Here is an 18,102-nt window from a genome sequence, read left to right on the forward strand (position 1 = left end):
CACATGATGGCTTTGGTCATTTCTGAGGACTTTTTATTGCTGTAATGTATTTTATACTGTAATAATCACTTATTTTATGGCCTTCGCCCTAAACCCAACCCTTATAGGAAACCTGTGGCGAATTTAGAATGTCGAAAGGCCCCATAAAGTTTAATTTTTAACCATTTTGAACAAGGCATATCCTCAAACACCACCTCAACATTGCAATACCTTGGTCATAACCATGTCATTAAACTGACATTATAGCAAAACCAGTACACACACTCACTCACACACTCCAACAGTGTGTCTATGTTTATGTTATGTTATATGTTTGATTATATAATCATATCCTCTATCAGCACAATAAAAACAAAAAATTTGAAGAATAGGAAAATCAGAAGATTTTGTTTAGCTTATGTACTGTAGTTAACGTATTCAACATATTTATAAAACTATTTAAATAATTTATTTGTCTGTTTGTTAGTTTTTTTATAGTATAATATTTATCTTGAGATCCTAAAAATAGTAACTGAATATTATTAATAAATGTATTAATTGTCATGTTATATTTTACCGGACTATCAGTTTATTACCATTATATCCGTCCATCCATCTGTCTGTGTCTATCTATATCTGTATTCTATGCCATCATTTTGATAGCATTTTAATTTCATTGTACTGCTCTTTTTAAATGTATAACATTTACAGACATTATATAAATGTACATTTACACATGTGTAATGTATGTAATTGTGTGTGTGTGTGTGTGTGTGTGTATTGCAGTCTCTTCATGTGGGTCCAGCCTGAAATCACTCAGAAACTGTATGTTGGTTTATGGGTGGCCTTCATTGCGTCCTGCCTGCTGCCATACAAACTCATGGGCTTCATGATCGGTAACACATTCAGTTCAAAATGCCTTTTACTTCTTTCATCGAGAGTTTTATTTTCCTTATTTCATGTGTTGTAACTTGATAATTGCAGGGATTTACGCCGGCATCAAATTCTTTATCATTGACTTCATGTTCAAGAGCTGCCCAAAACTGAGGGACAAATACGACACTCCGTACATCGTGTGGACCACTTTACCCACAGATCCACAACTGAAAGAGCGCAACAACACCACGCTCAGCAGACGAGTAAGTTTCACATTCAACAATACTAAACACTCTGTGTGTGTGTGTGTGTGTTTTTATGAGGAGTTCTGCTCAGTTATGACTTAACAGTGCTGATGACGTCATCTTTTTGTTAGAAGCTTTAAACTTAAACTCTTATTGAAAAGAGACCAAGAGTGAATAGAAACAACCTTGTTTTATAGAAACAACATTTTGTCCTTTTTAAAATGTCTATATATTTATTGTTTTAGGATTTTAGTCTTTTTTTTTTTGTAAACTAATTAAAAAGTAAACATTTTCTTAGCATATACACTACCTGACAAAAGTCTTGTCATCGATCCCAGTTGTAAGAGCAACAAATATTAACTTGGCTTCTAGTTGATTATTTGTAAAAGTGGCAGAAGGTAGATTTTTTTTTTTTGATGAATTTTTTGTTAAACTGCATCCCAATCATCACAAATACTGCAAAAGAAACCTGCATGGACCCAAGATTCACACAAAAATTAGTCAAGTTTGATGAAGGAAAAATCATGGTTTGGTGGTTACTCTCAGTATGGAGGCATGCAAGAGATCTGCAGAGTGGATGGCAACATCAACAACCTGAGGAATCAAGACATTTGTGCTGCCCATTACATTACAAACCACAAGAGAAGGCAAATTTTTCAGCAGGATAGAGCTTTTTCTCATACTTCAGTCTTCACATCAAAGTTCTTGAAATCAAAGAAGGTTAAAGTGCTCTAGGATTGGCCAGCCCAGTCACCAGACATGAACATTATTGAGCATGTTTGCGGTAAGATGGAGGAGAAGGCACTGAAGATGAATCCAAAGAATCTTGATAAACTCTGGGAGTCTTGCAAAAATGCTTTCTTTGCCGTTCCAGATGACTTTATTATTAAGTTATTTGAGTCATTGCAGAGATGTATGGATGCAATCGTCCAAGCTCATGGGTGTCATACACAATATTAATTCTTCACTGCACCTTGACTTTATATTCTATACTGTACATTATTTCTGTTAAGTGACAAGAATTCTTTCTAAGCTAAGTCAGACCTTACTGTCCTAATTAAGTAATAAATAATCAAGGCATGATCATATTATATTTAGTCAAAGTTTCATACAATCCTAAAACTTGGATAAGCGACAAGACTTTTGTCAAGTAGTGTATGTATTTATGTTAGCGTATAAATTTTGTCTTTGAGTTTTTATTTCTATATTTGTCTGTAATTTTAAGGATTTTGCAATTACATTTTTTATTGTAATGTTTTTATTTATCATCTGGCAGGATGCTCTTCAATAATAGTTATATTTTAATATATAATTGTTATATATAGATTATATAAGTGCATTAAACACTATATATATATATATATATATATATATATATATATATATATATATATATATATATATATATATATATATATAAGTATTATTTCAGTTTTATTTGACATGTAATGTGATATTAATGATGTATATTAGATTAGATTATAAATAATATATTTATATTGCCATCTTGGCCAGGCTGCACTTAATAAGAGTTTCAAAATATAATTTTAAATGAGCTGCAAAATCAAACAAACAATAACCAGTCAACTGAAATAAAATGGAGGACAGCTTGCAAAGTGTGCAGTGTGCCTGAAGAGAAGCACAGTGAATGGAGGATGTCTTCTTCTGTGTGGTGAATGACTGGCAGGATGTGGTTGGCTGATGCTCTGTCACATGATCACTCTGTTATTTCTCCTCTCTCAGCTCTCTGGCTTTGAAAAGGTAGGGATCTGGTGTGGCCTTTGGTTTCACAACAGTGCCTGTGTTTGCCACCAATGGCTGGTCCTGCGTGTGTGTGTGTTCATATATACGTGTGTGTGTGTGTTGTCAAGAATATGCAATATGACACTTAAAATGTCTGTTGGCAGCTGGATCAAAATCGTCGCATTAGTTTGCACAAAAAGTATACTCACAAAAGTGAGGTTTTCGATCCGTCGTCAGCAGACAAGGTAACAGTAAGAATATTATATTTGTGTAAGAGTGTGTGTGTTTGACATGGGGTTTATATTTATACTATAGCAAATAGTGTAGTATAATAGTGCTGGCTACATCAGAACAGTCAAGGTTTCATATATTCAAGCAACAAATGACACTTCATGGAGACTTTGGTTAAGATTTAAAGGGATAGTTCACCTAAAAATCAAATAAGCTCATCATTTACTCTTCCTCATGTGCTTTTATAAGTTACTTGCTTCTGTTGAACACAAAGTTATTTTAAAAAATGCTTGTTGATGATACCATTAACTGCCATAGTTGGAAAACAAATGTCTATGGATGTCAATAGCTGTGCCTCATTCATTTCAGAGGCTGCATCCACCTCCGAGGTGAGTCCTTGGAAGTCTCACAAGCCGAACAGAGCATTTTGAAATGAGACTATGTAGCCTACAGAGGACCGATCTCATCACCTACAGTAGCTACCATAACAGCTGCCGTTAATAAGCGATAAGAAAATTTAAAAGCAAAAAAAAACAAAAGCTGGAAATCCCTTTGATCCATACGTGTACACATAAAAATGTAAACATATAGTGAGATTTTAGTGAGTCATTCTCTTTTTGTTTTTTAACATGGGTTTAGAGATCCAAGTCAAATAAAACCAACAATAAAATCAGTCCAAGGCACTCGAAAAATGTGGAAAATTTAAAAAGCCTTTATTCAGATGGCTAATCCTTGAAAAAACTATGCGTTTCAGCAAGGACCTGCCTTTATTAGGGTAACATCGATGAGCTGTGTCTAGAGCCTCTTTTGACGCACATGATCACTGTTACCCTGATGAGGACAGGTCCTTGCTGAAACACAGTTTTATTTAAGGATTAGCCATCTGAATAAAGGCTTTTTAAATTTTCCACATTTTTTGAGTGCCTTGGACTGATTTTTGTTGTATTTTGATGAATCCCTTACCCAAAGAGCACCGACAAAATATTTGAGCTTCCCCTGAGCACTTTTTGTTTGTTCTTTGGATTGTTAAATAAAACCAAATTTATACATTTAATCTGGAGTTTTATTTTAAAAATATCCTGCCGTTATCCTGCCGTTCCAGCACACAATGAACCTTGGGATGTTCGAAGCCGCAAAGGATTCACTGGTTTTGTTCTTCATTACCTGGAAACGAAAGACGCATTTTGAAGCTGCATTTGCACATGAAGAAGCCTTCTAATTTGTTTGAAATGAGAGCCTTCATCACTGCACACTGCAAAGATGCAGCGCCCTTTGAATGCATACTTCGGAGGATGCAGCCTCTGGAATAGGACAGTTAATGAGTACATCTTCCAACATTTTTCAAATTATCTTCTTTTTTGTTCAACAAAAGAAACTTTTTTTTTAAGAAGCTGATTTGGAGCTAGTAAAGTGGGAGTAAATAATGACAGTAATCATTTTTGGGTGAACTATACCTTTAAGGCGAGTCGCTGCAGTTTAGAGAATTACAAAAAGGTAATAAAACATCCATAGTACAGTTTTCAAGTGTGACTTGATCAATTTACAGTTTTATTAATATCTGTATTAGTTTTTTGCAGTGTGATGTGTTCATATGATTTAATGATTTGCCTGATTTTATTCAATATATAATACCAAAAACAAAATACTTTTTCATAAACAAGCTGATCTGTTGACCTGTGTTGGGGGTAACGCAATACAGGAAACACGAGTCACGTAATAATATTATTTTTCTAAGTAAAGTAAGGTCAGAAAAAGTAACATAAAAGTAACATAAAGAATGACTTGACATAAAAAGTAACAGTATTGCAATTAGTTAGAGTTGTCTGATTCATGATAAAATGAGATCTCCTCTGTAAAAACCATCAACTGTAATATGTCAGGAAAAAATCTAACACAAACTTTTTCATTTTTATTTTTTTTTATATATAGAAATGATGCAATCGAGGGCATATTTCATTAAATAATACCTCATTTGCATATTTAAACATTTTAGAAAACTTGTAATAAAATGTTACCAGTCAGGGAAAGCTTGGCAATTTAACCTTTAACTTCTACTTCATTTGTTCTACTCTATTTCATCTGCAGTGTCTTGCCTTAAAACCAAAGAGCAATGCCTTGTATTCATTCAGTAGTTTTTCTTCTGATGATCTAAATGTCATGTGTACGTGTCTATAAACTCTGGAAAGCTTGGCTCTTCTGCTGTGGTCATGTTGAAGTGTTTAGTTTCTGCAGAGGCAGACTGCTGCCGATGGTGTGGGTTACTGTATATTACACTGGTAGGGTGTGTTTTCTTTGAGTGTGGCTGCTGTTAGTGACTTTAGGATTGGGATGTTTTTCTCCTTAAAGAGGCTTCATTTAGTCATGTCGGAGTTAGTGGCTTTATCTTTTACAGATATATTGTATTTGCAGATGTACTCTCTCTCTCTCTCTCTCTCTCTCTCTCTCTCTCTCTCTCTCTCTCTTTTCTCTCCATCTATCTCTCTATCTGTGCACGATGAACAATCAGTTTCTGCAAATATAAGGGTGTTTCTTCAACTCTGGCCACTTGACCTGTGGAGGTTTAGAAAGTCAAGCCCCTGAATGAATACACACTTTCACTTTCACAAAAATGTCCCAAAAGTAGACTGAAGAGGAGAAAAAGACAATTTCAGGTTATTATTGTTAGTTGTTGGTGTATTAATAATAGTAATTGTTTATCATTATCATGAATAGATTTAATTTAAATAAAAATGTGTTATTTATTTTTATTGATATATATTCGAGTTATTGATGCTGTTATTAATATTGGTGTTGTTGTTTAAAGCATCAGCCTGTATAATGCTCGAAATAAACACATTTAACATGTAGTTGTCTTTTTAAACAAAGTCTATACCTTACAGCTATATAAAACAATACACGTTATCAATAATTTATTTTATGCTTTGTGTATATTGTTTTCTGTTTTACTGAACAATAATAATGCTGAGAATATAGTTGTTTAGTCTTATGAATAATGACATTGATATTTGTTTATTGTTATTATTTACATGATGTATTGCAATATCTTTGAATCTAATGGTTATTGTTATTAATATTATTATTATTATTATTAGAATTAGTTCTTATGAATTTTGTTGTAAATTATATATAAATCTGTTCTACAATTGGATGTTTATGTGTTTGTTGCTAAAATATAACTTAATTGCCTTATGTGCAAAATTTTTCTAACATTTCTCTACATTAAGGCAAATATTATTTGATAATGATTGTTTTACATTTGCTGTTACTATAGATTTGTATAACTTGAAGCAAAACCCATAATAGTTACAAATTTCAATTGTTTAAAACAAAAAGTTCTTCGATTAGAGGGATAGTTCACCTAAAAATCAACATTTACTCAGCATTTCCTCAAAATCAAGTGACTGCTAGCCATTGACATCCATAGTATAAAAATAAAAACATACTATGACAGTCAGTTACTACCAGTTTCCAAAACTAAAAAGGAACTCAGATTTACAAGAAGTGAAGCATGACTGAATTTACATTTTTGGGTGAACTACTCCTTTAATAAAGTAAACTCCTACAACTTAAAGGTGCCCACAGTTGAAGAAACATCCACAAATATCTATCAGGTGACCTGTGTCTTGCTCGAGCCCAAACTCTAACCCACACTGTGAATAAACTAATGTCCTGGTGGTAATATATATGCTGGGATGAATTGGTGAGTGGTAATAGCAGAGAGATAAGTGGCTGTTTAACTCCGGCTTTAAGCTTGGCACTAGTGCTCAGCACCTCCAGGCATCCCTGGCTACTGTTTGGCTCCAGACCCAAAGAAGTCCAGCTGACCTCAGGAGCCTCTGACCCATCATGCACTGCTGCTTGGCTCAATGGCACTCACTGGTTTAATAACAACGATTTATGAGTGCTGCTCTCGGGTCCTCGGGTGCTGATTCAGGGTCAGTTGACCTATCGGTAATCCCCACCTGCCTTAGTTACTGTAGCTAGCTAATGTTTTAGCTAATGGTTATTAGCTAAAGATTTTGAATAAAAAGCTTTAGGTGACATTAGCAGAGTTCAACATGAATATGTGTACATCCTAAGACATTAAGCTGTCTTGTTTGGAAGCCTGTTTTCACAACTGAATAATAATAATAAAAACATTATTGTGACTTTTTATCTGAGAAGTCAGATTTTTTTTTTCCTCCAAGAATTGCGTGAGACAAGAATTCTGACTTTTATATTAGGGATGCAGCAATTAACTGATTTATCTATTACCCTCACTTTAATTTTTGACGGTTAATTAATCGTGAAGGCTTCTCAACACCACATTTCTGCATTGAACAAAACTGCTGCAACTAAACAAAGTTATGTGCACTAGTTTAAAGTTCTGAGCTTGTACATCGAGAATAACTGTGCGTTCACATCGAAAGCGGTGAGAGCATCCAAGGTCGCTCTGGCCTCCCTGGCGACAACGCTATCTGCCTTCAGCTCTGGCGGTGAGAGTGTCAGAATTTGCTACATTGATCTCGTATGTAAAGGGGTCATTGCAGCATATTAGCTACATTCCTGCATAAAACATGCTTTCTAGCGTGAAAATGTTGCGCTCTCTTTTTCAAATTCATTTAACAATGGAAGATCGAGTTGCATGTGGTCTGGCTTTGCTCCACTTAATCATCCAATGTGTCCATGTCTAAAATATCCTGAAGCAGCAATACTGTCCTCTGTACTGTCGCACGAGATAACCACTTTTTAAAAGATATATATATATATATATATATATATATATATATATATATATATATATATATATATATATATATATATATATATATATATATATAATGTGTGTGTGTCTTTTGTTTCACGCTTTCTAGGCACACCTAGTTGAAAGTATGCTGCAAGTTTACTATGAGTCACATCATAAGAACTGACCGATCGGCTTTATACTTTGTATGATATAAATATTATCAATAAATATCAGCTATAAAAATAATTTCTACTCCAAAGAGAAAAATACAAAATTAAATAACAAACAACTTTATAATATAGTTGATCAAAAGATCAAATAGTTCAGTAGCCTTTGACTACATTTGTGTTGTTTTGTGCATGTACTTAAGTTTTTTTTTTCATATTAGCGATGTAACAGATCACAAATCTTACGGTTCGGATCAGCCAAAAAGGGGAGGCGACAAATGTAATTTGCTTTTCGTTTATTAAAAAAACAACACTGCAAGAAACTTTTGGTTTTAACAAACAGAACATAGAACATGTAATTTTTATTAAAAATAAAATGAAGAAGTAATTAGCTGAATTCATTGCTAAATGGATTATTTTTAAAGATTTATTCAGTGGCATATTTTTGTTGGCTGATTAAATAATGTAATTGCCACCTACAACTTTTATTTTTGAGCACATGAAGGTGACTTTAAACTTTAGCATAACTACATCGGTGATTTAATCAAAACAATAAACTATTATCTCAGTACTTCTGTTATTTGAATGTTTGTAACTTCATTACTAACTCAAAAGACTAAAAACTTTTAAATAAACGTATGCAAATCACCCTCATTTATAATTTATGTTATGTGGGTGTCGAGAATCCAATCTTTGAATGATTTAATGATGAAAAAAAGACCAAATTCTGAGAAATTAAGTTTCAGATCCAAGTTATACAGTCCGAAACATCGATACATCGAGATAAACCATCGCAATTATATAAAAAAAAATCTGAATTCTGAGATAAAGTCACAATAACTTTGTTTTATTTATTTATTTTATTCAGTGGCGAAAACGGGCATGAATCAATAGGTCTTGGAATTAGAATATGAAATAAAATAAACTTTATTGCCAAACTACTCAAGCTCCAATTTTTATCAAGCACAAAACTTTAAAATGCATCAAATTTAAATGCTTCTCTATGATGCTAAAAAACCACACTTTAAGTCTTTAAAACTAAACATTACGTTTCAGTGCAGCTGATACTCAAGCGCCATTGGCTGATCTGCATTTGAGGGGAGGGGCTTATCGATAGGTCAGTTCTGTTGTTCATCTGGTGAGGAGTTGGAGGACAGCATTGATCCTTCATCAGCACACAGGAACCCTGCAGTTTTGGGCCTTCATTTGCATGTCGTGCTCTTGACCTGATGCTTCTGCTTGTTCCTCACAGCAGATGCAGCCGGTGGTGGCGCGCAGCGGTCAGTCCACCAGCATGTCATGTGGAATCGGTCGAGAAGAGGAAAGCGGACGGGCTTACAACACCAAAAGAGGCCCTTTTCATGAAGTCTTTAACCTGTCTGAGAACGAGCGCCCTCTTTCAGGTGAGAGCAGGAAATGCAAGAGATGTCAGTTTGTTTGTTTTTTTGACAACTCTATACTTTGTAAAAAAAAATATATAAAACATCTACCTTCTAGATAGGACTGAGATCAAAGGCAATTTTTATGCACATATTGTAAGTACAGCCAGTTCTAGTAAACCTGATAAGCAATGCAAAAACCCATTTCAAAATCAATTTAATTGGACGATTATGACGTTGATATAAACATTCTGTAATGATTACTGCTGTTTGTGTAGCTTCTCAATAAACTACAGTGTGGAATTACCACATATAAAAATGTTTTAGTGTAAAAAACTTGCATTACTTCAGTGAGGTGTTAGAAATAAATAATTCTGTGAAATGATACCATAGTTTAGTCTTGATTAGTCACGCTGAATAAACAAAAGCTGTTAAATCTTCTGTTTATAATGCAAGGATATGGAGATTTCCTGGATTTCTTCATAGGTGTTGGGAGTTTTTTTTTTTTTCAAAACCCGCTCATCCTCATGAAGCTAATACAGAAGGAACAGAAACTGAAATTCATCAAAATTCCACTAGGCCTGGCTCCAAAATAGAGCACATTTCTATTGACCCTACTGTTAAAATGGCCAACTTTACAGCGGTAAAAGGAGTTTATAGTGTTGTACAAAAAAGATTTTGGTGTGTATAACTAATATTACCCTTCATGACAACTGTGAGGGGGGATTTTTTTTATAACTCATACATTTTATTTATATTAAGTGTGCATAATTAAGGGCGTGGCTTGTTGAGTGACAGCTTAGTCTTGCTTCTCGATTTCACGTCTCCTCAGCTGATTCCGGCTGATTAGTTGCTGAACTCTGCATATACATGTTTTTTTCTGTTTTGTTTTATGTGGCTTTACACAGTCAATTGGCTTTTGGGATTATTTCTTACAATTGTCAGATAATGTGGCATATTTAGTGAAGTTTTGACATGTTGCTACTTATTTCCTTAAGTATGTCCTATTTAGAAAAGTTTGAACACAACACCACCTATTCTCAAGATGTGGTTTCAGGGCAGGGATCCTTAATTTTATTTATTTATTTATTTATTTTTTGCAAAAATGCTCATAAATATATTTTTAAATGGTCAATTGGTTTCTGCTATTGAAGCTACAGATTTAGTCTAAAATCAGATCAGATGAAGTTTGGACAGAGTCGTAAATAAAGAATTGAACAGATGTCTTTCCCCACAGTGTGTGAAAATGGCTGGCGATGCTGCTTGATCAACAGAGACAGAAAAATGCCGACTGATTACATCCGCAACGGTGTCCTCTACGTCACGGAAAAGTATGTTCAGACGCAGCTGTACTGCACATTAGCTCTTAGCTTGCTGTTTGCTGATTATTAGTGTTTGGGGCTTTTTCAGAGTCAGCACAAAAGATTTCATCCATTAAATGTCACAATTTACAAATTGAAAAACATATTTTGTTGAAACGTGTACAGTTGAAGTCAGAATTGTAAGCCCTTCAGAATTATTAGTCCTCCTGTATATTTTTCCTCTCCCATTTCTGTTTAAGGGAGAGAAACACATGATGACTGAACAGAATATTTCGATATTTATAGTGACATTTAAAGCTTAACTATGTTAAGTAAGGTAATTAGCCTAGCCAATCTTGATTTGTTCTGTAAACAATTGAAAAAATATTGCTTAAATGAGTTCATAATATTGACCTTAAGAACTGTAAAACAGTTTCTATTCTAGCCAAAATAAAATGAATAAGACTTTCTCTAGGAGATAAAAATATTAAAGGAAATAAATCCTTGCTCTGTTCAACATCATTTGGGAAATATTTAAAAAGAAAAATCAGAGGGCTAATCATTTTGACTTCATCTGTGTATATATAATCCTTTATTCTTTAAACGCCATAGTTATGCAACGTTATACAACAAGACAAGAGTTAACTGATAAATCATATGTTTCGTGTTTTAGTTACCTGTGTTTTGAAAGCTCCAGCTCTCGCGCAACATCCTCGAAGAAGAATAAAGTCATCAAGCTGCAGGACATCACAGATATTCAGAAGGTCTGCTAGATGTTTAGTGGATATTTCACTTATTTTTGCATTCATTTATTTTTTCTAACTGATTTCTTCTCTAATGTGAACAGTACAAGGTGTTGTCAGTATTGCCAGGATCTGGGATGGGGATCTCAATTACCACACCATCTACTCTAAAGGTGAGAGTCACCACAGGGCAGAATATCAGACAGCCCAAATAAATGATCAAATTATTATTTAAAGCACACTAGCTTATGTTCCAGGTTATGATTCATTAATTATGCTCTGTACATAAGAATTTAACAATAAGGTTTTATTAGTCAATACATTTACTAACATAATTATTAACAATACTTGTTCGGGATTTATTATTCATAGTTTAACATTTACTAATGCATTATTAACTTCCAAATGTATGCTTGCTAACACTAGTTAATCCACTGTTAGTTAACATGAACTAACAATTAACTGTATTTTCATTAACTAGTAAATGCTGTAATAAATGTTTTGTTCATGTTCGTAAATGCATTAACTAGCATGAACTAGTACAACCTTATTGTGTTATTACAAAAACAAATATTAGTGAAACTTGTTTGCACACTGAGAGAAGCATCACAAATATCAATGTCTATATCTTACAAATATTAATTTAGCTACTTTTTCTGAGCCCTTCTCATAAATATAACATGTTTAAGACTATTATACAAAAAGTGTTTTTTTTTCTGTACACAAGTAAACTATTGGCTTTGATTTTGGGGCCTGATTTCCTTTATTAATGGACAGGGTGGATTTAATGAATGACTGTCAACAGAAAAGAGGCTTTCTGGTTGTTCAAAATGTTGTGGAAAACAAACAGCTCATCTTTTTATTAACCGACAGCCCGTCTGCTATTGTTTAGGATGTTTACCATTATACATAAGTTAGTGATCGAACTGTATTTGGATTAAATTTTTAGCTAAATGAATGGGATTAAAAACATCAGAGATATTAAGCCCAAAAACACTGATTCACTACAAAGCTGAGTGAAGTTTATTTATAAACTAATTTCGGGAGGAGCACGCGCTTATGATTGATAGCAGCTGGTCCTCATTAGCCAACACATGATTTAACAATCAGACGATTCCTAAATCACTATAAATAACCAGAGTATCTTACCTTAGCCATCCTCATCTTGAAGAATCCCCCCTTCCTCCCCTACTCCTCCTCTTTACTTGGCAGGGCAGCATGGATGCCTAATGGTTAGCATCATTGCCTCACAGCAAGAATGTCACTGGCTCAGATTTTACCTGGCCAAGTTGGCATTTTTGTGTGAAGTTTGCATGTTCTCCCCGTGTTGCATGGGTTTTCCCTGGCTCTCTGGTTTCCTCCCACAGACCAAAAAGATGTAACTTAAGTAAATTGACAAAACTAAATTGACATCATAGACAAGCATTGAATCCAGTATTCACACTCTATAGCAGGGGTCACCAATCTTGGTCCTGGAGGGCTGGTGTCCCTGCAAGGTTTTGCTCCAACTTGCCTCAACACACCTGTCTGGGTGTTTCGATTATACCTAGTAAGACCTTGATTAGCTTGTTCAGATGTGTTTGATTAGGATTGGAGCTAAAATCTGCGTGACACCGGCCCTTCAGGAGCAAGTTTGGTGACCCCTTCTCTATAGCATTCATCTACATCTACCATTATCAAGCAGGGGAGTTCTTGAGACCTACCTGAACTCAGACTCCCTTCTTGCCCTGCAATGGGGTGGGGGTTGGGGGGGATGGGAAGGCCCCGGGCTCGAGGATCTCACAAGCTCAGGGCTCTCTCCCAGGACAGCATGCCAAACACGCTTTATAATCAGTCATCGGCTAAGGGTGAATTCTTGAAATGAATCGTTTACAAACCGATTTAGTAATAGGATAACACTTTACAATAAGATTGTATCAGTTATTGCTAATGCATTTAATAACATGAATAAACAATGAACAATTTGTTATTACAGTATTTGATCATGTTTATTAACGTTACTTAATAAAAAATACAGTTATTGTTAATTCACAGTGGATTAAATAATGTTAACCAGCATAAATTTAGATTTTAACATGGTATTCATGAATGTTGAGTTGTGATTTATAATGCTGTTCTTGTATTGTTTAGACTTAGTTCACGTTATTTAATTTATTAACTAATGTAGCTTTATGTAAAGTGTGACAAATAATTGTTCAGGAGCTTTGCATAGCTGGTAAAGTCCTTGAACTTGCATCTGCAAAATCGTCTTATAAATCAAGCTCATTTTACAAGTCTAAACAAACACATTCTCGCCTAAAAATAAAAAATGCAATGGGTGAAACAAGTGCAGTAGTATTTGTACATTTCTTATTTTTCTGTCCTCTACCATGACATTCACATTGAGGAATGCTGCCGGAAAATATACAGTGCTCAGCATATATAGGTACACCCCTCACAAATTTCTCATTTCAATTCATATTTTAATAGGAAGCTAAACAATAATATATATATATATATATATAAATAAAGCAATGTTGTAAAAAAAATTATTAAACCATTTTAACAAAAATAAATTAAAATATAGCTGCAAGCAGCAATTAACGGGGGTCAAGCTGTTTAGCAGGGTACGGTTATATAGCAGTTAGGAGGCCTGTAAGTAGTTTATTTGACAATTAAATATATGATTAGAGTGTTAGAGTTTATAGATTGAGCTAACAAACGTTTGATTAAAATCTCCAAAAAACAACTTCAGTTTTTAAATATTGGCAAATTTTTAATGAACATTTTGAGTGACCATAATTATGTCAAAGTATTCAGTATAGGCAGCCCTATGATATAATGTGTAGATCGAGTCATGGCACCTTAGACAAAGACACGTTAATCAGATAAATGGTTACTCTGATACAGTGGTTTTACAGTGTATAGCACCATCATATGGCCAATGTCTATGAGTTTCATGCTATGACCTTGGACTGACCTCTTGCATATGTGTAACAAGTTTGGTGAAGATATTTTAATCCATAAGAGTTATGGCTATTTTAGCTCTTCTTAATAAAAATGACAAAAGGGCAGTGAATAAGCTATTAGTTATCTCCTACTGCCATCTAGCGGCCAAGGTGTAATTTATTTTTGTGATTACAGCCATTTAGGTGTGCATAAACATATCCCTTCTATAATTGAGCATGTTCTAACTATATAAAATGAAAAATTAGTATTTTATTAAAAGAATTAAAAATCTACAGAGTAAAAAGTGACAAGCTTTGACTAAATTTGATCTTAAATGCATTAACTGTGTTCATGCCATGTCAATTTGGGATTCAGAAAGCATTACATTACATTACATCACATTCTTTGCTACAGAGCAGTAAAATAAACAATGAGTGGTCTGTTACTGCCATCTAGTGGCCACAGTTGTGATTTTCTTTACATGTTTTAAAACAAGGTGTTTAATTATAGAACCAGTTTTACCTATTAGAATTATTATGAAGAGGTTAACTGGGACTAAATTAGATGTTTAATGCATAGCAGTGTTTACATCAGGTCAAAATGTGATTCAGAATGATCCTAAATGCAATTTCCTTGACTTTAAACTAAAAAAAACAAAGGTATGCAAATGTTATGAACAATAAATAAGTGGTGTTGTGCTTACATCTAGTGGTTCAATTTGGTAGGTGACCTTTAAAAGTCATAGTTATAGTGGCTAAAATGATAGAATATTGAAAATATGTGTTTTGAGACTTTAAAACATTCAAGATGGACAAAAAATTTAACATGTAAATAATTTAAGTGATAAGCTTGTATCAAACTTGTAAAAGTGTGTATTTTAAGCACATTTACTGCATTTTTAAGCCATTTCAGAATGTTTTTAGGACCATTTCCACTATTATAGCGCCACCTATAGCCCGATCTCCACAAAATTTTGCATGTTTCTTCACATTGATATGCCAATGTGCTCACCAATTTCTGTGATGTTTTGGCTCTTCCTTATTGGTTTACAGGCATGTAGGTTCGTGTAGACACGCCCCTTTTGCAAATGAGCCTGTTACAGCTACTTAACATGGAAAGTTTAACATTTTTTTTGATAATTATTGATCTGCTCAGTCCAGAGAATTTAACAACACTGGTTTTGTTGCGATTGAGCGAAAAACCAGGGACTAGTTTGCAAAAGTAGGTTTATACATATTGATGGTTTTTTAATAAACGTTGTGAGTAACAGCAGTGGTTTTAGTGTCAAACTGTTCAGTATGAGCAGGCCTATCATATGATATGTAGAATAAGTGTATTTGTGAAATAGTGTGTAAATAAAGCACATTTACTGCATTTTTAAGCCATTTAGCATGTTTTTAGGACCATTTCCGCTATTATAGCGCCACCTATGGTTTGATCCTAACAAAATTTTCCATGTTTCTTTACTTTGGTATGGCACATGTGCTCACCAATTTCTGTGTTGTTTTGAGTTTTTCTTATTGGTTTACAGGCATGTAGGTTCATGTGGACACACCCCTTTTGTAAATGAGCCTGTTACGGCTGTCCAAAGTGAAAAGTTCAACTTGTTTTTGATAATTATTGATCTACTCAGTCCATAGATTCTAACAGGCTGGTTTCGTTGCGATTGAGCAAAAACCAGGGACTAGTTCGCAAAAGTAGGTTTTTCCTATATTGATGAATATTTAATGAACGGTGTAAGTGACAGCAGTGGTTTGAGTGTCAAACTGTTCGGTATGAGCAGGCCTATCATATGATATGTATTTTGTGTGGTTGCACAAAAGGTTGTGTAATACACAACCCATTACACACTAAAATACGTAAAATCGCTCCCTAGTGGCCGATTTCTTTCAAAATTCTTACAGACCTCTAGGACCATGAGTCGAACATGCCCAGCGGGTTTCGTTTTTATCACTCATCGTTAACCTTGTTAAATGGCTGCTCAAATTTAATTGGCCAATGGCGGCCATGTTTTTTTAAATGTCCCAATTTCCTAACAGTATGTTATGACAACTTGGCCAAAGACACTGCATGCCAAATTTCAAGCTGATTGGACTAATGGTTGTAAGGTTAGAGTAAATTTTATGTTTTTAAGCTTTATAGCGACACCATGTGGCCAAAATCCGCGGATTTTGCACTGTGACCTTTAATTGACCTTACACATGTGTGTCTCAAGTTTGGTGATGATATCTCATTCCGTTCAAAAGTTATAACTACAATTAGCATTTAGCTTCAATTAGCATTGAACATTTTTGTGTAATGTTTTGCGCGAGAATAAAAATTTAAACTTTTTTTCAATAATTATTGATATTCAGTGTCCAGAGAATGTTTGAGAGCTGGTTTGGTTCAGATTGAGTGAAAAACTAGGACTAGTTCGTAAAAGTAGGTTTCGGACAAATCGTGATGTAGCGCCAACCCAAGGATTCAAAAAATGTAAAGTTTTTGAGTCTACGAGAAACGGTGTACAAATGGTGGCAAAAAATGTGCAAAATGTTGGTTTTTGGCGCCATAGCGCCACCTATGGTCCGATTAGGCTGATCTTTTTGGCCAGGATGTAGTGTACCGGAGTACTACCATCTGGCCAAGTTTCAGCTCTCTAGGCCTTACGGTTTGGTCTGCCCAATAAAAACTAGGGCAGAAAAATAATAATAATAATAAAAATCTTAACAAATACAATAGGGTTTCAGCGCTTCGCGCTTGATCCCCTAATAAACCCGTAAGCAAATGAAAGCAGGTGAAACATAACATAATTTCCAGAACCTGTTCCAGACACGGTTACTTCACGATTCGGGAGCGCGCATGCGTTTTAATCAGTCGCGCTCTCATCCTCTCATTCGGTATTCATTTGCTTTCTTCTGCTCGCGTGATCACAATTATTTTACTTCTCGATTCTAAGATCACATGCACACATATTGGGTCATCCTTATATTGTCGAACTCTGCTTTTAGGAAAACTACAATTTAAAAATTATTTTCAACCAGCCAAAGTGGCTAGTGGGATGGTCTGTCTAACCCGCCAAAGCTGAAATCTACCCGCATTTGGCGGGTTGGCGGGTGTTAATGTAAAGCCCTGTATACATATATATCTAACAAATTAACTTACAATATCAGTCCAAAAACAAGTACACTCAAACTGATATGTTATAGAAAAATATTCAATACAAATTTTAAAATGAAAAATCAAGAGAAGCAAAAAATGTAAAAAAAAAAAAATAAAATGTTATTGAAATTTTGTAAGTTGTCATTTTTTATAAAATATTTTCCTTGAATTTAATTGTATTATCTTTCAATTTCTAAATATGTTTGGTGACTAAAATATTATTTCAATAAATATATCGGTTTAATCTGTTTTGTTTAAAGGCAGTGAGTCATCAGCCAATCAGATTCGAGAACCAAAGTGAATTGTTGTATAATTAACTGTTTATTTGCTCTAATTACCTGAATTATTGTGTCGTTCTTAAAGGGGTAAATTACCCGAAAACCAAAATCCACTTATCATTTACTTACCCTCAAGTGGTTTCAGGCAACACGTAAGATATTTTGAGGAATGTTAGAAACCTTTAACCATTTTATTGATTATGATGTTTTGCAGTTAGCTTGATATCTCAAATGTAGCCTAAATGAACCATTTGTTCTCCAAATTCAGTCACAAACAATCATTCATTCATTCATTTTCCTTTGGCTTAGTCTCTAATTCAGAGGTCGCCACAGAGGAATAAACCGTCAACTATTCCAGCATATGTTTT

General features: G+C 34.3%; 1 protein-coding gene across 34 annotated transcripts in view; it reads left to right on the forward strand.

Moving 5' to 3' along the window:
* Positions 1-18,102, forward strand: part of gramd4b (GRAM domain containing 4b) — a 65,726-nt gene that overhangs the window by 41,783 nt on the left and 5,841 nt on the right. For 11 of the 34 annotated variants that reach the window (XM_087312156.1, XM_087312159.1, XM_087312177.1 and 8 more), the window contains 6 exons: positions 766-875; positions 964-1,118; positions 9,220-9,370; positions 10,584-10,677; positions 11,321-11,411; positions 11,495-11,563. In XM_087312156.1, the coding sequence (XP_087168282.1) occupies positions 766-875; positions 964-1,118; positions 9,220-9,370; positions 10,584-10,677; positions 11,321-11,411; positions 11,495-11,563 (670 nt within the window). Of the gene's footprint in view, positions 1-765; positions 876-963; positions 1,119-2,843; positions 2,862-3,007; positions 3,594-9,219; positions 9,371-10,583; positions 10,678-11,320; positions 11,412-11,494; positions 11,564-18,102 lie in introns of those variants that run through there. The other 23 variants (XM_087312155.1, XM_087312158.1, XM_087312161.1 and 20 more) reach the window with 6 other exon arrangements.

The sequence above is a fragment of the Danio rerio genome, chromosome 25, assembly GCF_052040795.2.
Source record: "Danio rerio strain M-AB ecotype USA chromosome 25, GRCz13ab, whole genome shotgun sequence".
In the NCBI taxonomy this organism is placed as follows: Eukaryota; Metazoa; Chordata; class Actinopteri; order Cypriniformes; family Danionidae; genus Danio; species Danio rerio.